General features: G+C 42.0%; 1 protein-coding gene across 1 annotated transcript; it reads right to left on the bottom strand.

Moving 5' to 3' along the window:
- Positions 1–1,386: 1,386 nt before the first annotated feature.
- Positions 1,387–14,269, bottom strand: PRPH2 (peripherin 2). Its single transcript, XM_071739535.1, has 3 exons — positions 13,388–14,269; positions 10,449–10,695; positions 1,387–4,384 (listed from the first exon to the last, which is right to left on the bottom strand). The coding sequence occupies exons 1-3, from the start codon at positions 13,966–13,968 to the stop codon at positions 4,148–4,150; spliced, it is 1,065 nt and encodes a 354-aa protein (XP_071595636.1). The 5' UTR covers positions 13,969–14,269; the 3' UTR covers positions 1,387–4,147.
- Positions 14,270–15,008: the final 739 nt, after the last annotated feature.

Genomic DNA, 15,008 nt, shown 5'->3' with positions numbered 1-15,008 from the left:
CCCACCCCCTAAAGGTGCTTTGGACCAAAATTCAGTATTATTTGTAAAATGACAAGGGGTCAGCAAATGCAAGTGCTTCGGAAGAGGTGGTTTGCTACTTCAGTGCTTCAGGCAGTCACTGATCACTATAGGTCTGATGCAATTTAAAAAACCTCGAACAAAACAAATGGTTTCACATGCACATTACTTCAGATTTTGTTGAGATAGCTGCATTCCTGTTACCAAAAATAGGTGTGCCTAAGCCTTCATCTCCCAGCAGGGGACTGTTATCACATGGTACCATTCTATTTTTCTGGCCTTATCTCTTAATTAACTAATCTCTAATAATGCTCTTTATTTTTTCTTTTTTCGTTTTTAATAAGCATTTGTGATCTGTCCCTATTTTACATTGGTTATTGTAAGAGCAGTGCTTGATTTCCTTAAAAACAAACAAGTTGGTTGAAAAGGAGTAATAATTTTTCCTTTTTTGCTTTGCACCAGCCTGGAAAATCTTCCCTGACCATTAGCTGGATGCCCAATATAGCATTCCCATGCTCTGTGCTAAGCTGCACACATGCATTTGGCTGGTATTATAAAATGTCCAAGCTCATGTAATGCATGGAGGCTAATCTTATCAATTGTATTAAGGCTACTTAAGAACTAATAGCTTTAAGGAAGCTGTTTATATTTCCTCCTTTAAAGCACTTTAGTGAATGTTCTGTGTCCTTAAAATAAATGTGACCAGTACAATAGTGCACTTCTTCTCATTTCTTATAAAATATAAATGATACTTCTTAAAAGTTGGCCTTGGGCTGTCTCTCAGATCTGGGTATTTGGATTTAAGCCGATAATCCGTACCGAGGTACCTAAAAAGAAGTGGCCTGGTTTTGTATGAATTAAGTTCACATCCTTCTAAAGTTTGTTAGTTTGAAAATCAGGACATGGCTCTGGAATTGGTTGGATTGCTGCAGGCAGATTTGGTGACATGAGCTTAAGCCTTGAATTTAAAATAACAACAATGCTTTCATGTCTGTTGCAAGTTAGATTTCAGTGGTGAAAAAAAGTTACACAGACAGTTCAGCTGATCATCAAAGATCCTGGGGACACTGGTGGTGTCACTTGTTGAGCACATCTAGAAGCTAAGGCCCATAAGGATGTTTTAATTCCCATGTTTTACAAATGGATACTGCTAAAAAGGTGCAGCAAATTCTGTTCCTAGTAATAGGCAAGTGATTTTTGAGTCTGTTGGTTTATCCTGAGCTTAGCTGTGTATGTGAGAAGAGGAAGGTTTGCTTTCTCTCAGAGTGTTATATAGAGGGGGGGGAAAGCTCCCCAGTGAAAGAAGCGCATAAAACGGGTCCAAAAGGTTCACTTGGAAGTGAAAAGGAAAAATGCAAATTAAATAAATCTGTATTAAATTGTATATATTTAAACATTTTCTTTAAAGAGGTCTTTACTTTCAATATAGTTTTTAATACCTACATTTACATTTGCAGGCAGCAGAGATATCTTTATCTAGAACAGCATTTGCGATGTCACAAGAAAGTTTGGACAAGTGATATATTACATGTAATATTTTACAAAGCAGTCATATAACAATCTTGTAGTAGTAGTCATAAGATGTTACATAGATCTTCATTAACCAGGAGCCTGTAATTTAGACAGAATTAGCATATACACTATTTGGTTTTATTTGTATGAAACCCTTCTTCCAGGACTATTCTTCATATATCTGTCTCACATGGTTTCTCTACCTGCCTAACACTATGAGACCCTTGCTCTGGGGACTGGCATCTCCAATGTGGCATTGTAAAAATAAGTTGACAGTTTGTTATGTCACTCTAGCAATGGACTGGAAAAAAAAAACAATCCCACAAATAATTGGAGAGTCCTGTCTAAAGCAACGGCCTAAGCCAGATTTCTAGGGCAGCAATAAATCACAATCTCTTTGAAAAATCAGATGTCTAGACAAGTGACCAGTACAGATCACAGCACACTTAAGCCTCACAAGGAAAAACTGTATTAATTAATCCCTGTAATGCAGCTCCTATCCATCTGTGACTCTTCTCTGATACAAGTGGCCACATCGTGGCCCACCTTGCAATCCTGTTCTTCTCTAACAGACCAGCTGAGAGGAGCAGCTGGTTGTAGTGGTCTTACCAAGGAGGAAGGAGTTGGTCTGCTTTGTACAGTTCTGCTGTGCAGAGTGTCCCTCAGCAAAGCAATAGATGATAGGCTGTGGTGAATAGCAAGTTGGCTTTTATGTTAGTGCCCTTGGTCTAGTCGGTCTTACACACAAAACAACAGAGTTGACTTTTTAATTCATTGTTGTAATTAAATTTGTTATTGTAACTGAAGTGAAAAGGTTTAACCAGCTTTGAGAAAGTGAAAGGATGCCACAAATACCTGTCAAAATCAAACCTGGGGTGCAGATGGCCTCAAGCAGCCTGGCCAGCGAGGCACAGACTACAGCTTGTTGTATGGGTTCATCCCTACGTGTCCCACTGTGAGCTGGTCTGTCAGTTCTAGAAGGAGCCTGAACAAAAGCCAGGGGAGCTGAGTGCTGCTGGGGCAAGTGCATGAATGGTTGAGAGTGAAAACATCCAGGCTGTGCAATTAGGCAGCTGCAGACATGGCTTTATCCAAAAGCTGGTCACCAGCCTAGTGGAAGGGACCTGCCGAGAAAACTCTCCCAGGTGCATCACAGAGAAGTAGAGGTTTTGCACAGCTGGGGGGAAAATAAGAGTGGTGCCTGGCTTGTATCTGGGGGGCTGAGATGTCTGCAATTCATTGGGTGTGGGTTTTCTCTCTTGGGTTCCTTCCCCTGTAGCTGCATTTATCTGGCAGCTGCAGGTAAGCTTGCCATGGATGCTCTGTACTCTTACTAGAGGACACACACATCAAACTCTTTCCAGCTTTTATTACAACCTTGTGTATAAGAACAGGGTCCTCTAGTACCACAGTATGTTTGGAGAGATGCAGAATATGCAAAATGTGCCATTCCATTGGCTTAAAAGATAAAATGAAGTAATGAAGGGTACCCTATCACTGATGTGGAAAAATAAAACTTACAAAATTTTGCACATCGGGGACTGATTGAAACTTCCTTTTCCCTGTCCTCACACTCTTGAGACTTGACGTACTTGCAGACAAATGGTGTCCATTTGCGAGGACACTGGAGAACATTTAAAGTGTTAGTTGTACCTGGCTTTTTTATTTTTCCTTGTTTTAAAAACAGGCTTGAATGTTCTGTGGCAAGCTATGGGATATACTTTTTAAATTGTCCAGAATTATTATAACTGGCACATGCTCACAGCATTGATTCCTGCCATTATGAGAGGAATCTTCTAAGCTTCTGCTTGTTTAAATACAGGGTGAAGCAGAAGTCTACAATACACCCTTTCAGCATATACTGGCTGGAAAAAAAATCCCTGAGAAACAGAAAACAAATCTTACCTTAGTGTTGCTTTCATGATACTCGTGCTGCTTTGTCAGTTACAATTTTTGCTTAGTATTTAAATTGACATTTAAATTGTCAGTGTAAGTTGTCATTTTGTTCTATGTACATCTTAAGAATACAACAGAAAACACCATTGCTTAGCACATAAACAAAAATCACAGTATATGAGAGGCTTGTCAAAATATCTGAATACTAAGTTATTTACAATTCTGGAAATCTTTCCTTTGACTTCTAGCATGTTACTCCCCAATAAACCAGTGTGTTGGTCTTTAAAAGTTGAAGTATGTGAAGCATGCTGATAAAACAAATTGAGCAAAAAAAAAAAAAAAAATTAACTTTTCAAAGTCCATTTTTAGTTTCAAAATAAGATGAAATAGATCACTGTGTGATGCCAGCAATTTTCTTTTTAACTTTTTTTTTTTTTTTTTTTTTTTCTTTTTGATAAACTAACTGGCCCTGATAAGGGAACACATGCATATTGCAAGTCCTAGTGGGGTCATTTTCTCCAGAAGTTACGAATACGTTGTACTCACTTTGTGGAAATATGTATTATCCCAAGGTGCACTATGTTGTATACTCTCACATACAAAAAAGCACGAGTAAAAACGTGTATTCTGATGGTTAATACAGAGCTTTTAAAACGTAGATATTCACAATTCTCAGGTTTTTTTATTCCTCTCTGATGAAAAGTCTGCATCAATCAGCAGCTCAACTGACTGTGGCGACGGTTTGTGTCTTCCCACCGTCTTCTCCTCCGCCCCCTTCGGCATCTGCTTCCACCTGATTGAACTTACCAATCTTTTTCAAATTCTCCAGGGCAGACCTGAAAGTGTCTTTCAGGCTGTTCTCCAGGACCCAACCTTCACTTTCGCATTCAGGGTCTTCAGGATTTGTGATGCTCTCCAGAGAGGTGTGCAGCAGACGCAAGCCGACAGTCACGGCCATCTGCAGCGTGTGATGGAGAAGACAGAGGGTGTCAGGCAAACCAAGACAGAGGGTGTCAGGCAAACCTTTGTACCCTTGGCCACGTCTTTGCACCCTCTGCTATCAGCAGTCTGGGCTGACAGCGTGAACAAAATGCCAAAGGCACGAAACAGGTACAGCTTAAGGGCTTTGGGAATCCTCTGCACGAGAGGACATCCTGAGCAGCTGCCCCTCCGGATGGCCGGGAGGGGTGAGGAGGAGCTGGCAGGAGGAAACTTCTCCTCAGAAGTGGGAACAGAGAGGGTGGAGGTCAGAAGTCAGTGAGTGCCTCGGGAAGTGTGACAGTTGTTAAGTAATGAGAGGATGCATCACCTTAGGAAGGGAGCAGCAACTTTGTGTGTCCATGTGCAGAAGGCCATGAACCCCCTCACAGGCTAGATGCCTGAGAGAGATTTTAATAAAATCCCCTCTCTCCTGTGTGCTAGATGTACATAAAGCTATATGTGCCACAACTTGCTCTCTATTTTAACTCTAAATATTTTTACTGCACATTGACCTTAAGGTGTTTAGCAAGTATATTATCCTGATCAAGGAGATATTAATGAATCAGTGTTTGTGTCGAACAGAGCAGCATTAGGATTTGAGCCATCAGCTTCACTACTTCAAATTCTGATTTTGTTTTTATATAGGCATGTGCAACCAAGGCAGGAGGTGGTCTATGTCTCTTGCTGGTTCCATCCAAACAAAATTTCTATTTCTGATGAAAAAACTTATCAGCCTCAATAAGCCCTGACTGACACTTCCTCTACTGTATTATGCTGCTGTAACACCCCTGCCACCAGCAACACCCCAAACCTGCCTCCAGATAGAATGTTTTTAGCCAGTCTCCTGCCTTCTGACACTGTTCAGAGCAATCTGACTTCCACCTTTGTAGTACTTATGAAGAAAAGGGATTGATCTGTGAAGTAGAGAAAGAAAAGGCAGCACCCAGAAGAACCAGTTTGATGAGGGGGAAGAGCAGGTGTTCAGGACAGGGGAGGAAAATACTGATTTAGTCTTGTGTGTGTGAGGCAGAGCTAACAAGACCACTTATTTCTGCTAATAACCTCATAGCATTTGTTCTGTAAGGGAAGTAGGATGCCTCTGTTACCCTACCCAAATTCTTAAGGAAGTTATTACCTCTGTCCTTCCTAAACCCTAACGATTCAAGAGGTCAGCACCCTTCTGTGTTGCTTACCTGGTGGCACAGGTGAGGCCCACGGAGAGCTGCCCCAGACCTGAGAGGTGCTGCTCTCTGTTGGGGCTTTTGAACCAGAGGTGGTGGAAGCTTGTGAACTGTCATGCAGGATTAGAGCATCGGGTAGCTGGGCAGATCTGAAGCAGAGATTCAGCCACATAGCATGGCCAATAGCCAAATTCACATTTGTTTTTAGACTTAACCATAGGTTACCCTCATAATTTTCAGATGTTGAAGCCTTCACTCAAGACCAGAAAGAAAACAACATTGTTAAAACAAACAAGCTTCCTCAAATACTTCCACATCCAACGGGAAGTTTTCATCCTCTTTGCCATAGGAACACGTGATATTGTTCCTCAAAGAAGGTTTTAATGGCCCTGAATCTGGAAATAGTCTCATTTTGTTGTGGATCTAACCAATAATGTGATGGCTTAAAACAGGTGAAACATTATTCTTTAAAGGTCACAAGAAGTGACAAATCACATCCCATTAATCTTGGGAATTAAACTCTTTGACACCTTCCTTTCAACCTGAGTCCCTGTTTTGCTGTTCTCAGTCATGGGACTGCTATCTTTTCTATTACTGGCTGTTGCAAGTAAAGATTAAGACTGGGTGAAAAGATGGACTCCAATTGCCCTATACTTGTGCTACCTCACTGTATGTCAGCAGCAGCCTTTTTTTGTGACTGACTTCCTAAATCCCACAGCAAATTGACAGCAAAATTAGCTGTACTTCCAGGCTTCCTGGGTGGCTCTAAGTCACTAGATTTGGTTGTGTGTTATGAAAGAAAGGTGCTTCTGCAGAAGGGAGCAGCTGATCTGCCCTCAGATGAGATACTGTGAAATTTTCTCTCAGTTGAGGGCTTTATGTTCTTAGATATCTTGCTCAGAAAGATTCTGGATCCCTGGGGCTGAGATCTGCTAAAAAGAGTACAAAATACTCTGACTTTCCTCACCTCCTCTGACCTGAGCCTGCCTTCTCTGCTGGATAACAGTCTGGAAAGTCAAAGACAACTATCTGGAAAATTACTCTGTTTCCTATATGATAGCATAGAGCCTCAGACTATCAGTTTTGCTCAAGTAATTTATGTTGTAAAATGCTTATCCAGCACCTTTAGTGGAGGTAGCTTTTCAATAGACCCATCTCTCCATTTGTGAGTCTTGGCCAGGACACTTAGAGCTCCATCCAGTGCACAGATCCTATTATCAGCAATTTTTTTTGGAAGGCAGCTGGATATGTCTACTGCCTAAAAAAATTCTATGTTAATGCCTCAGCACCCTTTAGCTTTGTAAAGATACTTTGAGGGACCTAGACAGGCTGGAGAAATGGATTGACAGGAGTCTCATGAAGCTGAACATGAAGAAGGACAAAGTCCTGCAGCAGGTAAGGAATAACCCCAAGCACCAGTACATGCTGGGGAGTGACCAGCTCAGCAGGAAAGGGCCTGGAGCTCTTGGTGGACACCTGAGCCAATAATGTTCCCTTGCAGTGAAGAAGGCTAATGGTACCCTGGGTTGAATTAAACAAAGTACTTCAGGTCAAAGGAGGTGATGCTCCCGCTCTACTCAGCACTGGTGAGGCTCCTGTTGGAATGCTGTGTCCAGATCTGAACTCCCCAGCACAAGAGAGGCATGGACATGCTGGAGAGAGTCCAATGGGATGATGATGAAGGCACTGGAGTACATCTCCTATGACAAAAGGCTGAGAGGGAGAAGATGAGGCCTAGCTTTTTTTCAGTGGTGCCCAGAGGCCACATGCACAAACATAGGAGCTTCTCTTTGAACATCAGGAAACAGTTTTTCAATGTGAGGGTGACTGAGCACTGCTACAGGTTGTCCAGAGATTGAGTATCTCCTTGAGATACTTGAGTATCTCCTTTGAGATACTCAAAAGCTGTCTAGATGTGCTCCTGTGCCACTGGTTCCACGTGACCCTGCTTGGGCAAGAAGGGTTGGAACAGATGACCTCCAGAGCTCCTTCCAATTGCAACCAGTCTGTGGCTCTGGGTTGTAGACTTGTGGTTTATCACAATCCAGCAGAGAAGGCCTGGGCATCAGGGTCCCAAAGCTGACCCTGCCTCACTGGGTGATGATTTCTCCTGCTCACTTGACAAACTGCCATGAGAACTCTTTTCCTGTTGGTTTCCTGAAATTGTGAAGTGGCAGGAAGAACAAAGCCATAGGGTATCTCCAAGGCTGGGTGGGTATGGCCATGCTGGGTGGTGCATCTCCCTGTGCCATGGCATGCCCAGCCCCTGGATCTGTGCCAGCAGAGCAACTGAGTTCTTTGGGAGGGTCCCTGCTCACCTACAGCCTGTGAGATGGTTTTGAAGGTTATTGGGAGTTCCCCCTTAGTGTTGAGTTTACTACCCATTGCATGGTGTGGAATGCACCTCCTCCTTGCATCTCATTGCTCTCCCGTGTTCCCATCTCCTGGAGCTCAGCACTGGGCTCTCATGTGGCACCAGGTGTGAGATGAATCTCAGGATCTCAGCTCTCACAGTAGCTGTGACCTATTGAGAGCCTCATATTTATACAGGTGAAAGACCTGGAGCATCTTAGGAACTGGCTACTGCCCTCCTTTGCTTTTGAAATGCCCTATTCAGGGCACCCTTGGACCTCCCATTTCCTCTTTGCTGGCTGGGGCAGGTCAAGAAGACATCCAGGCTTGCTCTGCTTGACCTTCTGCAGGGAAGCCCATCTGTTTGCTAGGGTTTAGCCTGAGGCGGCTTAGCTAGAGCATGGTGTGATCTTTTTTTGTCACCCTCATGACAGGTTGTCACTTCTGAGAAGCCTGCAGCTCTTGCTAGTAAAAGCAACATGTGCATAATGATGATGATGATGATAACAAGAACAGTAATAGTAACAACAACAACAATAAATTCCCAGCAAGTACAACACGCTGCATTGTTTTCAAATAGAAGTCTTAATACGTCTAAATAAGTTCATTCTTCTTGCACCTAATGCAGAAACATTAAAACTATTTGGTCTTCTTGGAGGTCCCTGTGCCCATTTGGCACATTATGTTTTTCTACAGCTGCAATGGGGGTTTCCCTCTGAGCTCTGCCCCACTTCCCACAGGTCAGTACCAGGAGTCGGGACCTCTGCCATGCTCCTACTCAGAATAAAATTGTTTTTTTTTTTTTAAATTTATTTTATTTGGTTTTTTTTTTTATTCTGTTTCCTACCTGGCTGCAATTTCAAGCAAGTTGTTCTATTTTGAGGGAGGCAAAATGAACATCTGCTTCCTGCTTTTTTTCCTCCCTTCAAAGTTTGCCTTAAAAGCAAAGGGAGTTTGAGAGTCAAATCTGGACTCTTTATGGTAGGATATCAGTCAAGTCATAAATATTCCAGAGGGCAAATTAATATAACCTGGGACTTTAGTATTTCTTTAAAGCTTTGCCCTAATAGTCCTCTGATTACCTTGGAAAAATTTCACCTCTTATTTTAAGAAAAATGAAGGGAAAAAAGAAAAGAGAAGATCCTATTTTTCATTACACCACAGAATGAGGGTACTTTGAAGAGTTAGAAATAAAATGCTGTATTTTTATCTCTGCCATTAATGTTAACGTATCACTGTCATTAATCTCCTACAAGCCAGCAGAGGCAAGTTATATGTTCCCAGTCATGATTTTTCACAGCTGGCATTCATATTTCTGTGTATTTTTCATGAGTTTTTTAATTTCCTTCTGATTTTCATGCGCAGCTGAAATTCCCCTCTCTTCAAGAACTCTTTGTTCAGATATGAGCTTTTCACATGAAGTAACTTTATGGTATTTTTTCGGTTCATAGGTAATTTGGATAGGTGTGTGTTTTCTAAAAACGATCTTCATTCCAGGAAGGGTGTTACCCAGTGCTTGTATCAAAATATAGTGCTTTTTTTTTTTTTTTTTTTTTGCTTTTTTTTTTTTTTTTTTCCAATTATGGTAATTTATCATTTTTTAAAAACCATCTGAAACATGTAAAATTTGCAGCAGCATTTCAGGTGATAGGAAAGGTCTGCCACACTTGGTGTCTCACAGTGAGCTGCACCCTCCCTGTTTGCCATCCTGCCCTGCATGTTCCTGCCCCTGTGCTGCTGCCTGCCCACGAACCCTGTGTATCAGTAGTGACTAAAAACCCCAACTAGAACACCAGCCAGCTCCCAGCAACAGAAGGACACATTTTCCTCACATCAAATTAACTGTATTTTAGCAGCAAAGCTGCACTTTGGGTTATAGTGCCCACAAACAATTGCACTTGGGCAGTATTGGTACCCATTGGCATCCACATGGTGTTTTTTTGGAAGAAAAATAAAGCCAAATTAATCCATCTGATTCACCTATACCACTTTTTGTGACTAAAACTATTGATGGAGCTGATGTAGGATCTTAAGCCAAATGCTGCTCTGTACCTGGACACTGTGCAAAGTTCTAGGTCTCATTTTCATCACCACCCCTTAATTACCCTTCCCATCCCACAAATTACTGCTGCCCCTCGATGCGCTGCTTTGTGTACTTTTCATTCCCTGCAAATGGGGACAAACTGAAAATTAATACATCTGGATGGCTGAGCCATGCCCTGCTCTTCCTTGCTCAGCACCCTGCATTTGGAAGAAAATTGATCCCTTTTTCCCTCTTGCTGTGGTACACTCAAGACTTGCTCTAAAGGCTCTGTAATCTAACCCCTACCCCATGCCTCCCAGCTGTGTTTCCAGCCTGGGACCTTTTAGAGTTTAGACAGATGGTCATCATTAGATGTCAAAGAACACAGGTGGATGATTTACTTTAAATAGATCTGATCTTTAACTAAAAAATCCCTGCTGGAAAACGCTCTCCAGAGCAAAGCAGGGCAGAGCAGAAGGGGTTACCTCGAAAAGCCAGACGAGGAGGACGATGGCACCCATGGAGCTCATCATGCTGCTGTAGTAGTGCAGGAGGGCTTCCCGGCAGCCACGGAGCCAGAGGTTGAGCTCCTCTGTTTGGTAGTCATAGCTGTAGTGAGCTGAGTTGTTGGTGACCTGGTACTGGATGCAGGGTCTCGGGGAGCTGGGGTTGCAGCAGCTGAAAGGGACACCATCCACCAGGTACCTCCCGTCCACGTTGCTTTTGATCCGACTATGGGCAAGGGCAGAAGGAAGCATGAACACACACATAAAGATATACCAGAGCAAACTTGCACAAGAAAGGAAAGCAAAGGCAACACAGATTTTCCACTGTGCCTTCTGGCATACATCCTTTCTCCCTATCACCTGTTAATATAGCAGCATTTGCCCCTGGTGTTTTTCCACTCTGAAATCCTTTTCTATGTCAAGGTTACACTGAGGCTATAATTAACTCTTCATGATGGAAATGCTTCCTCTTGGGTCAGCTCTTCAAAGAAATTAGTTTTTAAGAAAAGTAAATGGCAGAGAGAAATTTCAGGAGGGGCAGTCAGAAAAGAGTGATCACAGCCTGCAGTGGAAGGGATCAGCAGAGATGACCTGAGCTTGGCAAAGGACCTACAATATCCATAGGATCCAGATAGACCATTGATCCTACAAACCTAATAGCTTCTTGTTGCTAATAGCACCAGGAAGGGGTTATGTATCCATTCTTGGCTTGGGAAGGTATTTAAAACATGATAAGGTTGCTGAAAAATTTCTGAAGTCATTGCAGGAGATCCCCAACTATTGGTCATTTGTGACTGTGGGTGCTCTCCATAAACAACCATTCAGTCTGGTGTCTTATGAGATGTTTAGTTGAGAGATACTTTCAAGGCAAATATTTCCACTGGCACTGCAAGAGAAGACTATATGAAGAGGATATTGGCTCTCAAAAATGCAATGTTGCTTAGAAAATGACAGAAGAAAGGGCCACTTCCCTTCCAGTGGCCAAGAAAGGGAAAAAATAATAAAATCTGAGTGTCTCTTGTAGATTTCTGTATGGATAGTTTAAAGTTCTGTCACAGAAAGAGGTGATTGCAGCAGCCTGGTGAGGCAAAATTCCACTTTGCAGTCAAGATCTAAATATAATAAATGCAAAATGCAGCTGAGGTTTTATGTCTAGATGTAAAGAGTGTTCTGAATTGGGTCTAATTCCCGTTGATGTGTAAATGCTGTGCCAGTTTCAGCAGCATTGGATCAGGTCTTTATTCTACAAATAATATAAAAATTACATTGCAGTGGATGGACTCCCACCTTCCCTGGATTTAAAGATTTTGCTATTAACTTGCAAGGGGCAAGAATATCCCACCAGGAATGTGAGCAGAGATTGTGCACCACCATACCTTTAATTCACTCATTAACATCCATTTGTGGATTTTTAATGCCTTATTTTTTCCTGCCTCAGTGGTATAAAGAAATTGCCATGAGTCTCAGTGCCAAAGAAGACACTGCTTACTAGGGACAATATAACCTTGTTTTCCCGCTGTACTTTGCCCTTCCACTGCAGCTGGATTAAGTTACAGCTCTCAAATCTCCATATAATGCTGGCAAGGTGAACTTATTATGTTTTCAAGTAGTTAGTTATACCCATGGGCATACCTTCACAATGCAAATACTCCCTTATTATGTAGCAAATGTATTTGTTACAACCCTGCAGAGCAATAGGGTAAGCCTGGAACAGTTTTCACAACAAAGTCCTACGGCAGAATTCAAAACCAACCAGACCACCCAACAAGTCAAAAATAATATGCAGAGAGGCATACAAGTGAAATACCAGTTACACAATCAGACAGGAATCCCAAGAGAGACACAAAGCTGTTTTCAAAATTACTTCAGATATTTTTAACAGAGGCAGTGTACTGAAAAGACAGATTGCTTCCAGCCTACAAGACCCGTTGTGAAACCAGAGGATGAACATTAATGAATGATGTTCCAGAAAAATTCTGAATAACAACATCTTCCCCTGATACTTGATTTTTCAAAAGGCTGTGAGTATTTATGTTTAGTGCTCATTTTTTAATTTCAAGACTTCATTTGTTCCTGTGTTTATTTTTTACTTGCCTTTACTGAGCCTAACCTGATTTTGAGATTACTGCCTCTTTGGGCATTGACATCAGAGCCATTAAGGTGTTTCTGGTCAACAATCTGTTCCAGTTTGTATAGAGGAAGCTTGTGCTGTTTTCATGTGAGGTTTAAAAAAAACTAGGCACAAGTATGTGGATTGAACATGGTTTTATACAGGAGAGAACTTAAAATGCATTTGGCTACACGGGATACTGTATAAAGAACATCAAAGAGCATTGACTCTCAATACTGTCACAGTGCTGAAGCAATGCACTAAGTGAACATAAAAAATCAAATTCTAGATCTGAAAGATTTAAAACACCTGAGTTATTGGTAAAGCATTACTGTTTATATTTTTTACCACAAAATTGACCAATTGCCAATATGTGGAGTTTTAAGCGTATTAACAGTATGTATCCAGGGAAGTCTTTTTTTAGGAACTTAGTAAGTCCCATCAAAATTGGCTTTAGGGAATACTTTTCTGTTGATTTTGAGACTAGTTATGCGTGTCTTAATGTAATGGGGTTATAAAGAGGTAAAAGACAGTAAAAATACTATTTCAACTCCCTTTACATTGCACTAAGAGTGCTAATTGCGTTTTGGTGCTTAATATTTTATGGCCTGGGTAATGTAAGAGGTATTTTTCAAGGAAGGAAACAATCTAGCTGATTACTTGGGTTGCTTATAAAGCAAGAGCAGAGAACAAAAAACCATTTATACAAAACTCCCTCTAGTCAGGGCCTGTTGGGACACACATTTCTTCAGTATAATAGTGATCAAGTAATGATTGTACAGAACAGAAACCCCATCAAATCACTTACTCTTTCACTTCCTTGGAGCTGAAGTCCAGATATCTGTTGCTGATCCACTGAATTTCAAACCAGTCTTTGTAGCCATTGTTCCCACAGCATTTGAACTCAATTTGGAGCATGTCAATGGTCTTCTTCATGAAACATCTGCCAGGGGTGTCTGTGTCCCGATAGAACTTCATGCCATTCTTGAGCCCCTGAGCCAGCGTGCTGTCCAGAGAGCCCCGCATGAGAAAGCAAATCAGGGCAACAAAGAAAATGAGAATGTTAAAGATGAAACATAGTGCCAGGTAAGGTTTCAGCAAAGGCTTCCACTTGACAAATTTAGCGGGATCCAGAGAATCGTGACAAATTTTGCCAGCAAAACCATTGAAGGCGCAGGATAATATACCCATCAATATCAAACAATTGGGCACAAAGTGGCTTTCAGAATTGTCCATCACTTCACTTCGCTTCCGGAGTTCAATTTTGAGGAACAATCCCATGCTAAAAACAAGGATTCCAGCAAACACTGAAAACCAGTTCATGAGCCATAGTCCCTGCGCTAGTTTTACCCGTTTCTTCTGATTGAATTTGACTTTCAGCACTGCCATCTTCGTAATACGAGATTTTGGAAAATATTGCTGCCTGGACCCCTCTTCTCAGCGTAAGAGACTCGAGGCAGAACCATTCAGGCGTTGGAGGAGACCCCGAAGGGCATGGTGGGAAGTGAGCCACTGCATGGTGCTTCCATCTTCAGCTCCTCCAGTCGAGATTCAAGCACGTAAAATATTAAAAGATCCCAATTAACGATTTCACATTAGTGAGAATAATGGGCAATTGACACCTACAACTATTTCTGGTGGTTCCTTCCAGGCAAAGGAGAAACGGTCTCCAGGTTTCAAATGATTTGATCTGGATCTTCAAGACGTCATTCTAATACCTTTAATCAGTTGAGCCAATTTGGAGAAATGTCTGTCAACAGATGAGTGGAAATAATCCTTCATTTTACTAGTTAGTAGATTTGTGCTTTCTTCTGATAGGCTGTTGGGCAGAGTGTGAAAACCCAGGGATCCTTGCTGCCAGAAGAATAAGGACTTTTTGAGGAAAAAGGAGGAGGGCTCTGAGATTAAAGAAAGGCTGCTTGAAAACAAAAATACACTTCCTCCAAGTGATCCTAGTTTATTCATATCTACAGCCAAAACCACCTTCTAGTCCTTATCCTTCTGTGTTGACCTGAGATGGCATTCCATGGCTTATGTATTCTGGAAGCAGATAAATGTGTAGTTTACAGTGACCTATAAAGCCTAAGCTTGGCATTTTTTATTTACTTCCAGGGCTTGTACAACCTCTGGGCTTTGGCAGGAAGGAAGGAGAAAGGAAACGAAAGGAGAAGCTCACTAAATAAACCCCAGGATGAAATATAGAGATGCTTTTATAAAAAGCAAGGTGACGTGAGCAGCTTTAGTGGATAATCACCAGGGCAGGGAGGGAAACAGGGCCGCCCCAGGAGAGCCAGAACTTTACACCAGGGAGGAATTGCACCCAGGAGCTGGGGAGGGGCCATGGGGCTACTGTCACTGGACTGTGAAAGGGACCCCCAGGGTTCTCAGGGTCTGCCAAGGGATGTGCAGCCTGGCTCTGCTTTCTCACT

The sequence above is a fragment of the Heliangelus exortis genome, chromosome 3 (assembly GCF_036169615.1).
Source record: "Heliangelus exortis chromosome 3, bHelExo1.hap1, whole genome shotgun sequence".
NCBI lineage: Eukaryota > Metazoa > Chordata > Aves > Apodiformes > Trochilidae > Heliangelus > Heliangelus exortis.
This window is presented reverse-complemented; position numbering and strand designations above follow the sequence as displayed.